The 16,788-nt window shown below is 59.1% G+C and overlaps 3 protein-coding genes across 4 annotated transcripts in view; 1 reads left to right on the top strand and 2 right to left on the bottom strand.

Moving 5' to 3' along the window:
* Nucleotides 1-75: 75 nt before the first annotated feature.
* Nucleotides 76-5,460, bottom strand: TMEM198 (transmembrane protein 198). 2 transcript variants are annotated; one of them, XM_034062027.1, is made up of 5 exons: nt 5,356-5,460; nt 2,982-3,232; nt 2,299-2,874; nt 1,930-2,138; nt 76-1,479 (listed from the first exon to the last, which is right to left on the bottom strand). In XM_034062027.1, exons 2-5 carry the CDS (start codon nt 3,169-3,171, stop codon nt 1,333-1,335), a joined length of 1,122 nt encoding a protein of 373 aa, XP_033917918.1. In that variant the 5' UTR covers nt 3,172-3,232; nt 5,356-5,460; the 3' UTR covers nt 76-1,332. The 2 variants fall into 2 exon arrangements, with proteins under 2 accessions (XP_033917918.1, XP_033917919.1); XM_034062028.1 differs by having other exon boundaries at nt 1,948-2,138.
* A 2,262-nt stretch (nt 5,461-7,722) lies between these two features.
* CHPF (chondroitin polymerizing factor) lies at nt 7,723-12,784 on the top strand. Its single transcript, XM_034062519.1, has 4 exons — nt 7,723-8,105; nt 9,148-9,712; nt 9,880-10,062; nt 10,553-12,784. Exons 1-4 carry the CDS (start codon nt 7,795-7,797, stop codon nt 11,813-11,815), a joined length of 2,322 nt encoding a protein of 773 aa, XP_033918410.1. The 5' UTR covers nt 7,723-7,794; the 3' UTR covers nt 11,816-12,784.
* A 3,876-nt stretch (nt 12,785-16,660) lies between these two features.
* Nucleotides 16,661-16,788, bottom strand: part of ASIC4 (acid sensing ion channel subunit family member 4) — a 29,008-nt gene continuing 28,880 nt past the window's right edge. The window contains exon 10 of the mRNA XM_034061978.1: nt 16,661-16,688. Coding sequence (XP_033917869.1) covers nt 16,668-16,688 — 21 coding nt within the window. The 3' untranslated portion in view covers nt 16,661-16,667. The remainder of the gene's footprint in view (nt 16,689-16,788) is intronic.

Below are 16,788 nucleotides of genomic sequence, written 5' to 3'. Positions count from 1 at the left end.
CATCGCACCCAGAATCCCTGGGTAGCCCAGCCCTTCGTGTCCCCTTGTCCCTACCCCCAGCCCAGCACACCAGGCTCCGAAAGGCTCTTTACTGTGTGGCCATGGCCTCAGCAGCGTTTGGCACATTTACAAAAGAGACTGAAAAGGGGGATGGCAGCACAGAGCTGCGGGGACAGGGGTGCCTGGCAGAAACATGCAGTTCCCAGGGCAGCGGGGCTGGCTGGGCTGGGCTGTGGGGGCTCCCAAAGCAGAGGGCACCCCAGTCCAGTCTTGCCCCCATCCTGCCTGCCTGGCTGTGGGGAAGTCCTGGCTCACTCCGTAATAAATTAATACAAATCACAGCAAGAGAAATATATACAAGGCGGGAGCCTCTGCCCACAGCGGTGCTGTGGGCATGGGCTCCTACCCTGCCCTGCCCCGGCCTGAGGCTCGGCCCAACCCCAGGCCCCCCTGACCACTATAAAATCCAGTCGCCAGCAAAACAGCGACGGCCTCTGATGCTGCAGGGGTCCCCACATCCCTGAGGCAGCCCAGCCTCTGCCCAAAGGCTGGATCCAGTGTCTTGTCCTCCCGTGAAATATTTCCGGGGGGGGATGCACGTGGTGCACCCCACCAGCACAGCTCCTGTTGAACAGGCATCACTTGCCAGCATCACCCTGGGATGCAGGCTCTGCCCAGGACCACCTTGGTCCAGCTTGGGAAAAGTGGGGTAGGCAAGCTGCTCTGGCGGGCAGGGAGCATGGTTAGGGCAGGGGGACTTTCTGAGGAGGCAGGTTTTAGGAAGCACTGCCTGGGAGCTGCTCTCAGGGACAGGGTGGGACAGGTGCACATGCTCAGGGGAGTCTCTGTAGGAAAGGGCTGAGGGACCTGCTCTTTGAAGACGGGACATGGGGCACAGGCACTTGGGGAGTTGCTGGGGGGTGCGATGGGGTAGGGGCAGGCATGGGGAGCTGCTCTAGGAGAAGGGGGGCTCAAATATGGGGAGGGCAACATTGGGATGCAGGATGATTGGGCCCAGGCCGTGAGGAAACACACAGCAGCAGGGGCTCAAGGTCTCCCTGCCCCTGTAGAGCCACTCGCATCACTCATCCATAGGTACTCATGTCCCCAGTCCTTGGGCTGAGTTCCTGCTGGCAGGCTCCCCCAGCACCTCCAGGCCCCGCAGGCAGCCAGGGTTTGCCCAGCCAAGTCCCACGCGTCCCCAGGAAGGGTCTCCATCTGCAGCCCCAAGCTGCATGTGGCCGCCTGGGGCCGAGGGCACAGCCCCACCTGTCCCAGGGGTCTGTCGGAGCAGGCTGGGGTGCTGGTGTCGCTCGAGGTCACTGGGTTGGCTTATATCCTCACAGCTGGGCCAGAGCCCGTGGTGAGGGGAACGGTGGAACTGCAGTCATAGTCCAGGTCCACCACGGCGTGGGAGCTGGTGATGAGGCTGTTCAGGGATGGCCCCGTCTGCCGCTCTCGGAAACTCTGGATGTAGCTCTGCTTGAGATGGGAGACAGACAGTGAAGGGGGCTCTGCTCCTGGCCAACTCCATCCACCCCATCCTAAGTTCTGCAGCAGCTCCCCCCCAACCAGCCCTGTGTGATCCCACCCAGCACTAAGGCCCTCCAGAGACTGGCCACAGCAGGGCACACAGACCCATCCCTTCCCTAGATGCACACTTTGCACCTCACCCACTGCCTGTTTCCACTGTGCTGTAGGGCTTTTGGCCACCAGTTTACATTTCCTTGCAAAGGGTGAAGTGCTCTGTAGCACACAAATCCCAGCTCAGCCCCTCCAGAGCTGCCCAGTCCCTGCAACACTCTAGAGATGGTCTTGTCTCTCAAGGAGCTCAGATGCCAGCTGATGCCAGGACACCTCTCCCCCCTCCATGCCCCAGCCCACCCACAGGGAGAAGGAAGGGCCGCAGAGGCTGGGGGAGATCTCTACCCTGGATGCGGGACTCACGGGGGAGAGCACGTCCCCATCGAAGCGGCGCACAGGGTTGGGCTTGCGGCGGTAGGCAGGCTCAGGCGGATGGGCTTTGTGCTGGTGTGGTGGTGGGTGGTGAGGTCTCCGCTTCTTCTTCTTTTCCTTTCGGTCCTCTCGTTGCTTGATGCGCATCAGCTGCACGCGGCGCTGCTGCCGGCTGATGATCACTGCAGGGCAGAGGGACCTATGAGCACTGGGGAGCGCACCCTAACCAAAATTCTTATCTGTGCATGTAAACCAGGTACTGGGAACCTCTACCTTGGTCCCCAGGCCCCCAGCTCCTCCACCCTCCCCATGCCACATCCATCTCCCCCAGCCCCCACACACCTTCTGTGTGGGAATAGCCCTCAGCTGTGACCTTCCACTGGACCAGGACACCCAGTGTGGTGAGGAGCGGCCAGATGCCCAGGATGACCCAGCTGTACCAGCACACAGGGCGAGCAGGAGCCACCTTGATGCGTTCGTAGATGTACTGAACCAGGAGGAAGAGCTCGATGAAGTAGTCAACAGTGACAGTCATGATGGCACTGCCGAAGACGGCGGTGGAGAGGGTGGTGAAGAAGCGTTGCCACTGCAGAGTGAGGACGGCAAAGAGCATCCCCACACCCAGGAGCAGTGCGATGGGGATCCACACTGTTGGTGGGTGGTAGAACTGCTCCATTACCACCAGTGTGGCCACTGCCAGCAGCAGCCCCAGAAGCAGCCCCACCATGAAGAGGCCAACACTGCGCACCAGCATGGTGACCAGCCCGCACAGGACCCCAATGCCCAGCCCGATGCCCACTGAGGCCTCCACACTCAGTTGTGTGTCCAGCACCCGCTCCTTGTAGCACAGCATGAAGATGATGATGGAGCCAAACATCAGCCCTGTCAGGAACATGACAGCCTTGAAGCAGCGGTAGCCTGTGGAGAGAGCATTATAGTCAGGGGGTGGACATCCAGCACCCCCCCAACTCCCTCCTGCCCTTCTCCCCATTTGCCCCACTAGCTGCCAGGCTAGCCCAGCTCACCGAAGAAGCAGTAGATGATGCCAAAGAGGCAGCACATGGCACACACCACAGAGGGCACCACCTGGTAGCGACGCTCGATTTCCTGTTGGCAGCTGTGCCCCCACTCCTGGCCCGGCTCATGTGGCAGCAGCTTGAACCGCAGCGTCTGCACAGTTGCAGTCATGGCTCTGGGGACTCCTGGGAGAGGCATCAAAATCTCCACTCCTGCCCCATGGCTCGCCAGCAAAACTGCACCCCAGCACCTGTCCCAGCTGATGAGAGAGAGGGAGAAGGAAATTAGAAGCACTGCTGGCAAGTGCACAACAGTGATGCCCACCATTCAGCACCCAGCCATCAGAAAACCCTAATGCTCTGGCCTCTTGCTACCAGACTGGGAAGGAACGTAATGGGGGAACAGTCTAACCTGTGTGGGCTGTGGTGATACAGGTGTCACCCAATGGGTGGCTGCAGGGATGCACTGTCCCAGGTGAGCCCACACCCTTGGGGAGCTTCGCTGCCAGGATGCAGCACTTTATAATTTGTCTGCGGTTTCAATTTCCTGCCCCTGGCTCCCCTTTCCCTGCTCGATTAAAGGGAGACTTACACTACCTAGTATTTTCTGCCTGTGAAGTAATTATGCTTGGTAATTAAGTCACCCCTCAGTCTTCTATTTTTATAGGCTAAACAGATTGAGCTCTTAAAGCTTGTACTCCAAGGCATTTTCTCCAATCCTCTAATCATATTTCTGGCTATTTTTCATCCCCACCCCAGCCTCCTAGTGTCCTTGTAAAAACAAAGCAGGCCCCCACACTGCATCCAGCACTACCATGCCAACCCACAGGGAAAGGGGGGTTCCAGCCCTGGCTGTCGCTGCCCCTAACCCACAGGCTCACCTATACCACCCTGGCTGTACCAGGACACTGAGCAGGCGGTCACTGCGCCCCCCGCAGTGCCTATGCAGATGGAGGGGTCATAATCCCCTGCAAAGACTGATCCAGCTCCAGTTTAAACCTAATTACAGTGACTGTCTGCCTGCTCCCACCTGGAGCCAGTTCCGGCATCTCTTTGCTCCTCTGGTCCCTTTCCTGGTTCATCTGACTTAGGATTGACTTATTGTAACTGGATGTCTCAGAGCTAGCAGCAGTCCTTGCAAGTGCCACATTAAAACAGCTGGCTCAGGACGGCTCACAAAATCAGGGAAGAGGGCTGAGGCGTCAGTCATGACTCTCTATTGCCCAGTACCTCAATGCCATGCAGGCCAGGATCCACTGCCGCTTCTATTCCCACCACTGGCCTCCTCCCTCCCTCTGGCTGGGAAGGACACACTAGCCAGGGCAAATTCCCCTGAAGAGCAGTGCCTAATCCCAGGGAAGTAGGCAGGCAGTGAGCGGGCAGCTGAGCTCTGGGCCCCTGCCTGAGCCCCCGCCTGAACCCCCGGAGGGACGCTAAGTAGGATTGGACTTTAACCACAAAGCCCAGGAGCAACACACCAGCCCTAGCTGCCCTGGGGATGCGTGATGCTGTGTGGGGTGAAAGCGGGGTTCTGCTGGCTAGCAGTGCTCAGCAGGCCAGGACAGGGCATCATAAGGCTGGTTTGCCAGTATGGGCACGGAATGGCACGGCACAGCATGGAATGGCACAGCTCAGCACACCAGCAGAGCAGCGAGAGGGCAGCGAGTGCTGGTCCCTGACCCTCAACCCACGCCAGGCCAGGACCAGGGCAGTAGGGAAGAGTCGCCTGGGAAAACCCATCTCTGGCAGGGCTGCAGGCAGCGTTGAAGGCAGCGTTGCAGGCAGCTCCCGGCGCCCATTGGCGCTGGCACTGTTGCTAAGGGAGCCCAGCGCCTGCTCATTGGCCCCGGGACTTGCCCACCTGCTGCCGCTCTCCCCGCAGCCCCGGGCTCCCGCCGCGATCCGCCCCGGACCCCCAGCCCTTCTCTCCTTTACCCTCCGTACTCCGAAGGGCCCAGCGTGGCGGGGACCCGGAAGCTGCGCCCGGGACACGACACCGCAGCGATGCTTCCCTTCCCTCCCTTCCACTCTTCTCTCCTCCCCGGCGCCACCGCCCCCCGGCCAGCCCCGCTGTTCCCCGCCGGGATGTCGAGTCCCGGGCCGGCGGGGCGGGCGCGGCGTTGCTAAGCGACGGCCGCAAGGGCCGCCGGGGCGCGGGGCCGCTCCGCCCCTCTCTTTGTTCGGGGCGGGGGTCCCGGGGGCGCTCCGCCGGCCGCCGCACGCCCATCTCGGACCCCGCGCACTCTCCCCGAGCCGCGGGGCTGTGGGGAAGCCGGGAGCCCGATGCTCGAGCATCTCCCAAGAGGGGGCCCGGCGCCCCCCCCGCGTGCCACACCCCCCCGTGCTGCCCCACCGTCTGTTGCCCCGCCCCTCCCGTTCCCACCTGCACTCCCGGCCCCGCGGCGGCGGCACCCTGGCACCCGGCGCTCCCGTCCCCGGTCCCCGCGCATGCTGGCGGCGCGGCCCGCCGCGCGGTGCTGAGCGGACAGCTCCGTCTAACGTCACCGCGTAGCGTCACCACGCCAGCCTGGGGGGGCGGGGCTTTGCCGGGGGCGGGGCGTGCGGCGGGGCGTGCACAGCCCGCGCCGTGCCGTGCCCAGGGCCCGGTGGCCGTGCCGGGACGGAACGGCCGTGAAGTGTGTGAGGGGGCACATAAAGGGGCTGCTCCCCCCTCCGCGAGAGGCCTGGAGGTGCAGGCATGGCGGGTAGGTGGGGCGATGTGGGGCTCTTCCTCTGCAGGGCTCCCTAGAGCTGGCACCTCCTGGACCCCCAGGAAATCCTGGCAGGGAGAAGTCTCTTGGCAGCAGCCACCGTTCCCCTGGCAGCCCCTTCCCAGCCCCACGCCAATGCTGCCGGGGAGACAAAGGCAGGAGCTGCAGCTGGAGAGGGACTGAGAAGGGGCTGCCGGAGGAACGGCACTGCTGCTTCCCCACCGGATCTCCTGAGGACGCCACGGGGGCCCTGAGGGAGATGTTGGCTTTGCATCCAGTTCCATCGCCATGCAGTTTCCTTGAGCACAGAGGCTTATTTCTGAAAACTTAAGTACTTTCTTTGGTCTGCACCTCTACCTAAATACAAGCTCAGATCAAGAGGGTTGTTTCAGAATGAAGCCTCTCTTATCACTAGTGTAAAATCACATGGGTCTGTAGAAGTTGACTAATATTCAGTGTTCCAACCCTTAAAAAAAAACCCTAAAATTTCTAATACATTTGTCTGCACACAGAAAACTGGCAGCTTTGGTTGTTTATGATTGCGCCTGCTTTTATCCACGGAAAATCTGTGCTCATTTATTTATTCTGCATCCTCTCCTTTCTGGCATCAACTCATTCCATCGTGTTCCCTCTGTTTCTAGTTCTTATATGTTCTTCATTAAGCTGCTATTCACGTGACTGCCTTTGCGTATTGCTTGTCTTGGTCTATTAAGGAGAAAAAGGCCTATGAAAATGAGCCGAGCTTGGATGATGGTCCTGTATCTCTGGGGGGTGGGATGCTGCCAACCGCTTCTTGATGAAAACAGGCTGTGTTGTTCCAGAAAATGAAAGAGACCCTGGAGCCAAGCGGACTTCCGCCTGCCCTCGGTGCCCTGCCATGCTCTGTGGCCACTGCTCCCAGGGAAGGCAGGCTGTGTTTCATGGAGAGGGTGGGATGGGCTCCCCAGCAGCCAGAGAATATCCAGATCACTTGAGAGCCTCCAACGGCTGCGAGGCTGCTAGAAATGGAGCCACAAGCTGGAAATGGGCAGAAAGGCCGAGTCCTCTTCCTTGTCCTTATTCAGTAATGCCTGGCGCCAAGCAGCCATGTAAGGCTGCTGGCCTTGCAGCTTCTGGACTGGATCATTCCAGTGCTCTCTGTGTGTGGAAAACTCCGCTTGGAGCCGGTTCCTCCAGCTCTGTCTGCCTGGGGCTCTTAGGCATCTAGGAGGACAGTGGCTGTATGCTGCAGACAGCTCATAGTGGGACAGTGACCCGGCTACATCTGTCTGAGACCACCTCATTAGCCCTGTTTTGGGTTGCAGGATAAGTGTCCCGACCGCTGGGATCTCCTGCTGCTCTGCCACCGTCCTCCTGCCCGGCATGGTGCGCCGCTCTGCGCCCAGAGGTCTCCCAGCCACCCCTCGCTCTCCTGCACGCCTGCTTCCCGGGCACCCGGCGTGCCCAGCTACCTTCAGCAGCCCGTGGCTGTGCTTTGCCACTCGGAGCATCAGGGACAGCCACCTATCCCCCCACGACCACCGCTGGTCTCCTGGGTACACCCAGGTCCCGTCTGCGCGTTTTGGAAGACCCCCGGGGCAGTGATTTGAGAAAGGGAACGGGGCGCTTCAAGACCATCACGAATGCTCCTGCCAGCCGGCACCCGCCCGCGTAAATCCGCCTTTAAGTCGGCTCAGGCGCCATGTCCCGGCCGGCAGACGTGCCTTGTGCCTCCCGAGCCGGAGGCTGCTCTCTGAGGGGGCAGCCAGGCCGGTGCCGGGCACCGAGCAGCCCCGTGGCGAAGCCTCCTGGGCCTTGGAGAGGAGTCCCTGCCCGAGGGTCCCGCATCCCCGCCCGGCCCCGGTCTCGTAGGGGAGGGCGGCGAACGGGTGCCGAGTGGGGGGCAGGTAGGGGGGCTGTCCTCGCGGTCTCCTAGCAACCGTCACACCGCCCCCCGCTGCTTCTCCCCTCACCGCCCCGTGACGCGACGGTGAGAGCGCGGTCCATTGGTCGGGGCTGGGCAGCCCGCGGTGACGCGCGGCGGGGTGGGGCCAGGGGGTGACACGTCGGACGGCGGCGCCGCCAGCGGGAGCGGCAGCCGGAGCCGCCCCCGGTCCCGTCCCGTCCTGGCCATGCGGCTGTCGCTGGTGCTGTCGGTGCTGCGGCCCGCCGGGCCCGTGGCCATCGGCGTCTCGCTGGGCTTCACGCTCAGCCTTCTCAGCGTCACCTGGGTGGAGGAGCCCTGCGGGCCGCCGCCGCGCACCGCCGACTACCCGCGCCCCGACGGCGGCCCCGCGCCGCCCCCCGGCCCCGGCAACACCAACGGCAACGCGGCGCGCAGGCCCAACGCCGTGCCCGCCGGGCTGGGCACCGACAGCTGGGAGCCCCGGGTCGTGCCCTACCGCCCGCCCAGCCCCGGCAGGGCCGCCAAGAAGGCCATCAGGTGCGGGGAGCCGGGCAGGGCTGGGGGAGCTGGGCCGCCGGCGCCGGTCGGGCTTAGGTGGGAGAAGCTGCAGCCGAGCCCCGGGTGCCCAGGTGCGGGCGTGTGCTGTTCGGGCCGGTGCTGGGGGGCCTGTCTGCCTGCCTGCTGGGGAGCTTTAAATGTGCCCCGGGGATGTGCTTTCTCACACCCTGCAGCCACCCAGGGCTGCGGCTTGATTTTCCCCCCTGCAAGCACTTTTCCCTGTTGCTTCCCTTCCTCCCCTCTGCTTCCTCCTTCTCCTTGTCCCTTCCATCCCTGTCTGGAAGAGCGTCATGTCCCCGCTGCTGCCTGTTGTGCAGAGGTTGTCTCTGCTGTGCAGAGGGCGCGCCCCAGTCATGCTCGACCCTGGCAGGGTCCCCTTCCGCGGTGGCATATCCCCACCCAGCACTGCAAACTCCAGCGTGCTGCTGCAGCCTGTCCTGGCACCCCCGGGATGACAGGGAGCAGGCAGTGAAAGGGCCTCCTTGTCCCAGCGAGGCGGTGGGTGGACGGATGCAGGGGGCTGAATGGGGCCAGTGTGTGCCAGGCGAAGGCTGGGGGCCGGGGTGGGGGGGGTCGCTTCCTGCCGCTGCGCCGGGCTGGGAGAATTAAACCTGAAAGTCATTGTGAGTGGGGCAGCTGGGGGCCGTGGTGGGGAGAGGGCACAGCTGGCCCCATGCAGACATCAGTGCTATCCCTGTTAGAGCTGGGGTGTGCAGCCCTGTTTCCTTTAGCTGTGCTCAGCCTTTTGTGAGCCTCTGGTTTGAGCTGGGCTGGCCGCCTCACAGGAAGGAAGGGTCCCCCATGGTGTCAGGTTGGGGGGAACCTCAGCAGACTGCTCTGCTGTGCTCCTGGCCCAGGTATGGTTGCAGCCGGCACTGTTGAGGTGATGTCTTATGTGTGCAGTTGAAGTCTGGGAGGGTTTCTGCAGGGTAGCCAAGGTCAGTACTGTTGGGGAGGACGGGGAGGTTCAGGCTGAGGTGGGTACAGTACTCTGGGGCCAGATATTTTCTCCCTCCTGCAGGACCAGGTATATCAGCACAGAGCTGGGGATGCGGCAGCGGCTCTTTGTGGGTGTGCTTACCTCCAAGAGCACGCTGAACACACTTGGGGTGGCTGTCAACCGCACGCTGGCTCACCGCCTGGAGCGCCTGGTATACTTCACTGGCACACGAGGCCGCAAGGTGCCCCACGGCATGACAGTGGTGACACACAGTGATGAGCGGCCCATCTGGAACATGTACCAGACCATCAGGTACCTTCTGGACCACTACGTGAATGACTTCGACTGGTTCTTCCTGGTGCAGGATGACACCTACACAGAGGCACATCGCATCAGCCACTTGGTCGCCCACCTCAGCATTGACACCCACCTCTACCTGGGCCGCCCTGAGGAGTTCATTGGTGGGGACACTGAGGGACGCTACTGCTATGGGGGCTTTGGCTACCTGCTGTCCCGCAGCCTCCTCCTGCTCTTGCAGCAGCATCTGGAGAGCTGCCGCAATGACATCCTAAGCGCTCGGCCAGATGAGTGGCTTGGCCGCTGCATCATTGACTACACAGCCATCAACTGTGCCGACGAGCATGAGGTAGGTCCTGCAGTGGAGATGGCCTTTGAGAGCCTGGTTCTGGCTCAGTGTGTTTACCTACCTCTCTGTTGGCCCCTAAGTTCTGGGGGTTACCAGCCCTTGCACCCTTTTGTCCTTTGATCTTGCTGTGCTGGCAGCTGGACGTGACCCATCTCTCCTGGCTGCAGGGCCTGCGTTACCACTATTTTGAGCTGGGGAAGAATGCTGACCCTGAGCGGGAGACCGATCTCCGTTTCCAGAGCGCCTACACTGTCCACCCTGTGCTGGATCCCCTCCAGATGTACCGGCTGCACAAGTATTTTGCTCAGGTGGAGCTTGAGAGGACATACCAGGAGATCCAGCAGCTCCAGGTGAGACCTGGCTTGGCTGGGAGAGTCTGGGCATTTCTCGTCATCCCTGTGGGCTTTATGGTTGCTCTGTGTCACCTCTCTCCTCTGAGGTTGTCTCACCTGGACCTGCTGTAAAATGGGATCAGCTGAGCCTGTGTGGTTGCAGGGGCAGTGGTGCTTTGGGAAGCTTTGGACCTGGATGTGTCCTGGAGCTACAGTGGTGGTTCAGGGTGAATGGAGCCAGCAGGGTGCTGAGGTCTGCTAGCAAAAGCCAGGCAGGGTGAGAGAGGGCACAGATCCTACCAGTGGAGGTGATGTGCCATATTTAGGGTGCTGTTCAGAGCAAACCTGAGGTGCTGGACAGGAATCAGGCTGAAGGCAGAGTAGTTCTGGCACTGCTTTTTGGGCCAGGAGTGGCTGATCTCTGAGTATCAGAAGTCACCTTGCCTGCAGCCAGAGCTGGAAGACTACTTGCACCATGGCTCTCACTCCTCCTTCTCTCCTCTTGCAGCTGGAGATCCAGAATGCCAGCAGCCTGTCTGCTGACGGGGACCACATCGCCACGTGGCCTGTTGGCATCCCACCCCCTTTCCAACCCAAAACCCGCTTTGAGGTGCTGCGCTGGGACTACTTCACAGAGGAACAGGTGTTTGCCTGTGTGGACGGCTCCCCCAAGTGCGAGCTGCACGGTGTAGATCTGGCAGATGTGGCTGATGTGGTGGCCACAGCAATGGATGAGCTGAACCGCAAGTACCAGCCAGTGCTTCATGTCCACAAGCAGCAGCTGGTAAATGGGTACCGGCGCTTTGACCCCACGCGTGGCATGGAGTACACACTGGACCTCCAGGTGGAGGTTGTCACTCAGAAGGGGCACAGCCGCTCTGTCACTAAGCGTGTGCACCTGGTGCGGCCCCTAAGCGAAGTGGAGATCATCCCCATGCCTTATGTGACGGAGGCCAGCCGCATCAATGTCATCCTACCACTGACAGCCCATGACCGGGACTATGCTGCCCACTTTCTGGAGGCATATGCAGCGGCTGCCTTTGAGAGCAGTGAAAATGCGGTGCTCACCTTCCTCTTTATCTATGACCCCTTCGAGGCCCAGCAGGTCACCCAGAATGACATCTTTGCCCCTGTGAAGGCACAGATCACAGAGTATGAGCGCAAGTATACAGAGGTTAAGATCCCATGGATCAGTGTTAAGACAGATGCACCCTCCCAAATCAAGGTCATGGATATCATCTCCAAGAAGCATCCCGTGGACACGCTTTTCTTTGTGGCTGGCGTGGGGACAGAGGTCACTGTTGATTTCCTGAACCGCTGCCGGATGAATACCATCAACAACTGGCAGGTCTTCTTCCCCATCCACTTCCAGGGCTACAACCCTGCCATCGCTTACCACAACCAAGTACCACCTGCCACACTGGACCTGCAGCGGGAGACAGGGCGCTTTGACCGAGATGTCTTCCATGAAGCCTGCTTCTACAACGCTGACTACATGGCAGCACGCACCCGCATGGCAGGTGATGTGCAAGAGAACGAGGACATCCTAGAGACCCTGGACATTTATGACATGTTCATCAAGTACTCCAACCTCCATGTTTTCCGGGCTGTGGAGCCTGCCCTGCTGCAGCACTACCGGCACCAGGCCTGCAACCCCCGGCTCAGTGAGGAGATCTACCACCGCTGTGTGCAGAGTAGCTTGGAGGGCATAGGCTCTCGCTCCCAGCTGGCCATGGTGCTCTTCGAGCAGGAGCAGGGGAACAGCACCTGAACCCCATCGTGCAGAGGAACTAGCCCTGTCCTGCCGTGCCCACCAACCTCTTCTGCTGCTCAAATCTGTCTTCCCAGTGGCTGCAGGAATTATTGGTACCTGAGTCCCTCTGGGGCTGCCCAGGCCGGGGTCTGCCAGTATGGGGTCCTTCTGGAGTGGCCATGGCTGTGCAGACCCCAGGGTGAGGTAGGGTCAGCATTGCTGAGCTGTGTGTGAGTGGTCATGCCTGGCTTCTCACCCCACCAGCTCCATCCCTCTGTCCTGGCCCTACTGCTCAGTGGGGTGGCGATGGGCTGCCCTGTCCCTTGCTGTCTGCCATGAACAGGGTCACACAGAGCCTAAGGCCCCCCTGCTTGCTGCAGGACCATGACTGCTATGGGGATTGGGTGATTCCTCATGGTTTCCCCAGTGTCCTCAGGCAGGGCTGTGCTCTTTGCTCCCTCAGAGCATCAGCCTCGTAGTGCAGGGAGGGACATGCCTCTGCACCTGCCACAGGCTTGGACAGTGGGATGGGGCACATCCCACCCCAAAAGAGCAATAAGGAGATTGGTCTTGGGGTTTTGCCACTTGGCAACAAGCCGGGGCACTCCCAGCTGGTCAGGGTGGGGAGTACTTGGCCCCCAGGGCCAGTGGGTACAGGGGATGCTGGAGGGGATCCTGATATATTCACATACTGTGAGCTGCTCCCCATGGGAACCATGACCCAGGCCATTTCGGCCTTCGCAGTATCAATAGGACGTCGGAGGTCGCAGCCCTCAGACAAGAGCTTCCCAACAGAGGTGGGAGCCCTCCCCACCGTGGGGCTGCTCGTGGGGTCGGGGAACACAGTGCCCGGCACTGGTGGTCACAGCAGAGGGTTTGGCTGCGCATCTCCTAAGGAGAAAGCGACTGAGGAGCCACTGTCTCCTCCTGGTTTGTATTTAATAGTGGGGAGAGGAGTTGGGAGGGATGCATTTACACTAATAAAACAGAGAGATTAACCATTTGGTCCTGCTGATTCTTCCCTACAGCTCTTCTGGGTGTCCTTCTGGGGGTCTGTGTGATGTTTGGTGCTGACTGCTTGTACAAAATGCGGCTGCAGCTGGCCGGACACACTTTCGTGCAGGGTTGCTGCCTTCCACAAGCCACCTGCAACATTCTCTGGCTGAGATGGAACATAACTGCCTTTTCTTAGTGAGGCCAGGGGAAGCCCTTCTGCTTATGGACAGGCTGGCAGGCACTAGGTCAAGTAGACAGCTTGAACCCCTGGGAGCTCGCAGCAGGAACCCTGCACCTCTTCTGATGCCCAAAGTCCCTGGGGCTGTCACTACCTGCTACCAGTCACTGCAGCAGGATGCTGAGCCCCTTGCCATGGAAGCCCCAGTGCCCACTTGCTGAGCTCTTGGCAATGCTGTGTCTTTCTGGTGCCATAAATTCATGGTCCCACTGACCAGCTTTCCAGCCCTCCTCAGCCCCAGCTGCAGGTGGAAAAGCACCACAGTGATGGGCTAAGGCAGTTGTGTGTCCTACTACATGGGCTGTCCCCATAACAGCCTTTGTGGGTTGCATGTGAGTAATGGGGAATGCCTGGCCCATGTCAGAGCAGGCATCCTCCGTTGGGGTTGGGTGCCCAAGTAGAGTGAGCTCTGCCCTCCAGCATTTGAGTTCATTGAGCTATGAAGGAAACTCTTGGACTAGAAACCACATCTGAGCACTATGTTGAATTGTTAGGGTTGGACCTGACCTTTGTGCATTGGCTTCACTGTTTTTGGATCTCAGGGCTTCTTAGCATCTTGTGGTTTCCAGTTCTGGGTCAGGCAGAGCACCATGGTCCTGCCCCGCACTGTTTCACCACCTACAGCTACTATTTGCATTACAAGGATGGGGAGTGTGTCCCTGCCCATGCTGCCTGCTCCAGGCATGATTTTCATGGTTCTGCATGCTCTTCCTTCCAGCCCTTTGGCTGTCACGTTTTACTTGTTTGAGAGACGCACATATCAAGAGATGTCCCCAGGAAGATTAACTGAACCTACTTGCTGTTAGTTATCAAGGCTGTTAGTGTTTGGTGAAATTCATGGAAAGCCCCTGGGCTGTGGGATATGCCTTCCCTGAAGACACCTCATTCATAGATTCCTGCTCATATCCACAGAGTAGGAGCGTGTATGCCTAAATATAATTTATTATATTTCAGGCGATAACTGTTAGCTTGCTCCAAGTATTTCTATTTTTGATCCCCAGATGCATCCCTAATTCCCTTTAAATGCGAATCTGGGACAGAGGGAGCAAGGCGGATGCAGGTGGATTGCAGATACATTTCTCCTCTGGAAAGCAGGCCTAGGAGTTGGATGTGATTAGACGTTAAAAGAGTATCCAAATGATAATAAACCAGCTCAAAAACAAATTGGCTGCAAAAAGAAACCCAGAATTGTATTTAATTATTGCAAGATGGTCTAGATGTAGTTGCTTTTGCCTCCTCATTGCTGTTTGCCCAGGCTGAGTTAGAGCATTTGCATACTTAACATCCCCCCCCTCCAATGTACAGAGGAGCAAATGACAGTGCCTGTGGCACTTGCAGCACTGCCTTTCAAAGGAGCTGACAGGGTTTGAAGCCACTTTGGTGTTTGCCAGGTTATCTGCATTGCCAAAACATGCCAAAACCCAGGGGAAGGATGTGAAAATCTTTGGGAAGAAGTTTGGTGATAGGAGCAGGCTGACCTGCTTGGCTAGGGCTCAGAACAACCTTCCTGTGCCTGGGTGAAGTATAGGAGCCCACTGGGCACTGGCAGAGACCTGTGATGAGGGGGATATGGGCACAATCATGCTGTGCCCTCCTCCTGCTTGCACAGGGCTGGCAGGCACAGGCAGGGCACTGGACAAGGACAGTGTTGAAAGAGATAGGGTACTAATGTGGGTGGCTGAGCAGACAGGGATGTTCCACAATCCTTGGTCAGGTCTGACCAATACTGCTATAAAACGTGTGGGTTTTTTGGAAGAGGGTGTGAAAGTCCAGCTCAGAGCAAACACCCTGCAGTACAAGAGGGGCAGGCTGGGTGTGCTGGAGCTCAGTGGGTGCCTGCTCCCCTCTCCTTCCTGCACCATGTCAAGCAAAAAGACTTAAACTGGGGAAAACCCAAGCTGCTGCTGTGCTGTCTGCCCCACCTCTCAAGTTGTTCCCCTGTGCAGTCATGCAGACGCCTCTCTGCAAATGCAGTAGTGTGAGTGCAGAAGGCAAATCCTGCTTCTCTAGTCCTGCTTGGGTCACTTCTGGCTGCACTAAACCGCGCGGCAGAGTTACTTGAGCCCTGGCAATGGTCATCACCTCCATAGCTGACCTTTGGGAGGATGAAGGAAGCACGGCCATGCCAGGAGAGGGCCGCAGAGCTGGGGGAAGCACAGTGCTCTTTCGACAGCGGTATCTCGCTGCCTGCCCCGCAGGAGCAGCTCTGCCGGCCGCAGAGCAGGACACAACTCCAACTGCAAGCTAAGGCAGGAGAAGCTCCTCCTGCTTGAGGAGGAACAGGCAGGGAAATGGTGGGCTTTGCCTGCATCCAGTGCCTCGGGTGGCAGCCTAAGACACTGCCGAGCCCCTCCAGAGGGTGTGAGGGGCTTTCACTTTTCTCCTAAGTTAAGGGAAATCAGGACTTTTTGATAAAGAGGGAAAGAGACAGTAGTTGTAAGTGCAGGCAGGGCTGCTGCAGCGCTGTGCTTTCCCATGGGGCTTTCCCTGCATGGGGATGTGAGCACACCCAGCTATGCTTGTGGACATCTCTTCTGGGGATACACAGCCCCAGGCACGGGCAGACTGCAGGAGCACAAAGCCCTGGGGCTGAGGGGAGAAGCAGGCAGCTTGGTTGGATTTTGATTTTAATTGCCTCTTTGTTTTTGCCAGCCTGCTTGCCTGCTGTCAGGAGCTGACTGCTGGAAAATGAGGGCTGTGTGTCCCCTGCCTGGCCTCACTGATGGGCACCAGTCCATTTTCCGAGCAAGGCAGCTGTGGAAATGTCCAGGAGCAAAGCAGTGAGTTTGGCACCTTCAGGTCATCAGGAGATGCTGAGGGTCACTCCTTTGTGTGTCACTCCAGGTGTTGCTGCCTGTCACCACTAGCATCTCTGTGCAGGAGACACTTGGGGAGGAGGCAATAGCAGTGAGGCATCATGGCCTGTTGCACTCCAGAGCTCACTTCCAGCCCCTCCACTCCCAAGCTGGATGGTTTGTTTTCTTTGAAACACAGGTTTTTCCTGGGAACAGCTGTAATTGTGGTGTTTAGTAGTGGAGGCACAGTGGGAAGTGCCTAAGAAGGTGTCTGTCCTGTGGGCAGAAGGGATTCTTGCTGGCTGCTCCATCCTGGTTCCCCCTCCCTGGCGCTGGCACAGCATCCCACAGGAACTAAGTCTGTTGGGGCTGTCACCTCCACGGTGACAGGAGCCGTAGTCAGCACAACCGGTCCTGCTGTGGTCAGGTGCCTGGCAATTGTACTGCAAGGCTGCACTTGTTGTAATTAAGGGCCTGTTTCACTATAGTGGATCCCCTTCTAATTATCTCCAAACTACTTCATGTGGCTCATTACAAGTGATTCAAGCAGTGCTGGGCTGGGCTGACATAGCTTTGCAGCCCAGCGAGTCCTGGGTGGCAGTGGCCCTCTCCAATAGCCTTTGGATGGGCACAGTGTGGGAAGGGGCACTGAGGGGCCACAGTGCTGGGGTTTGGGGCTGGCCCTGGGGTGCTAAATCTGGGTCATGTCACTGGTCCTCCTCAGCTGAGCACCTTCAGAACTGGGACATCAGGCAGAGCACAGGCAGGGGGAGATGCTGGTGTCACTTCCCCTGCGCATCCTGTTTGGAGGTGGTGGAAGACCCTACAGGAGGTGTCATCTCTAGGTGCCACCAGGAAGTTGCTGAATGAGAGAACAGAGGTGCTGAGAGAAACAGATCAAAATAACTTCACATCAGATCTTCGCTAGGTCACCACTACAGGGCTCCCAGGACATGTCCTGA

The sequence above is a fragment of the Melopsittacus undulatus genome, chromosome 4 (genome assembly GCF_012275295.1).
Source record: "Melopsittacus undulatus isolate bMelUnd1 chromosome 4, bMelUnd1.mat.Z, whole genome shotgun sequence".
NCBI lineage: Eukaryota > Metazoa > Chordata > Aves > Psittaciformes > Psittaculidae > Melopsittacus > Melopsittacus undulatus.
The sequence above is the reverse complement of the archived record's forward strand: the minus strand, read 5'-3'. Positions and strand labels throughout refer to the sequence as shown.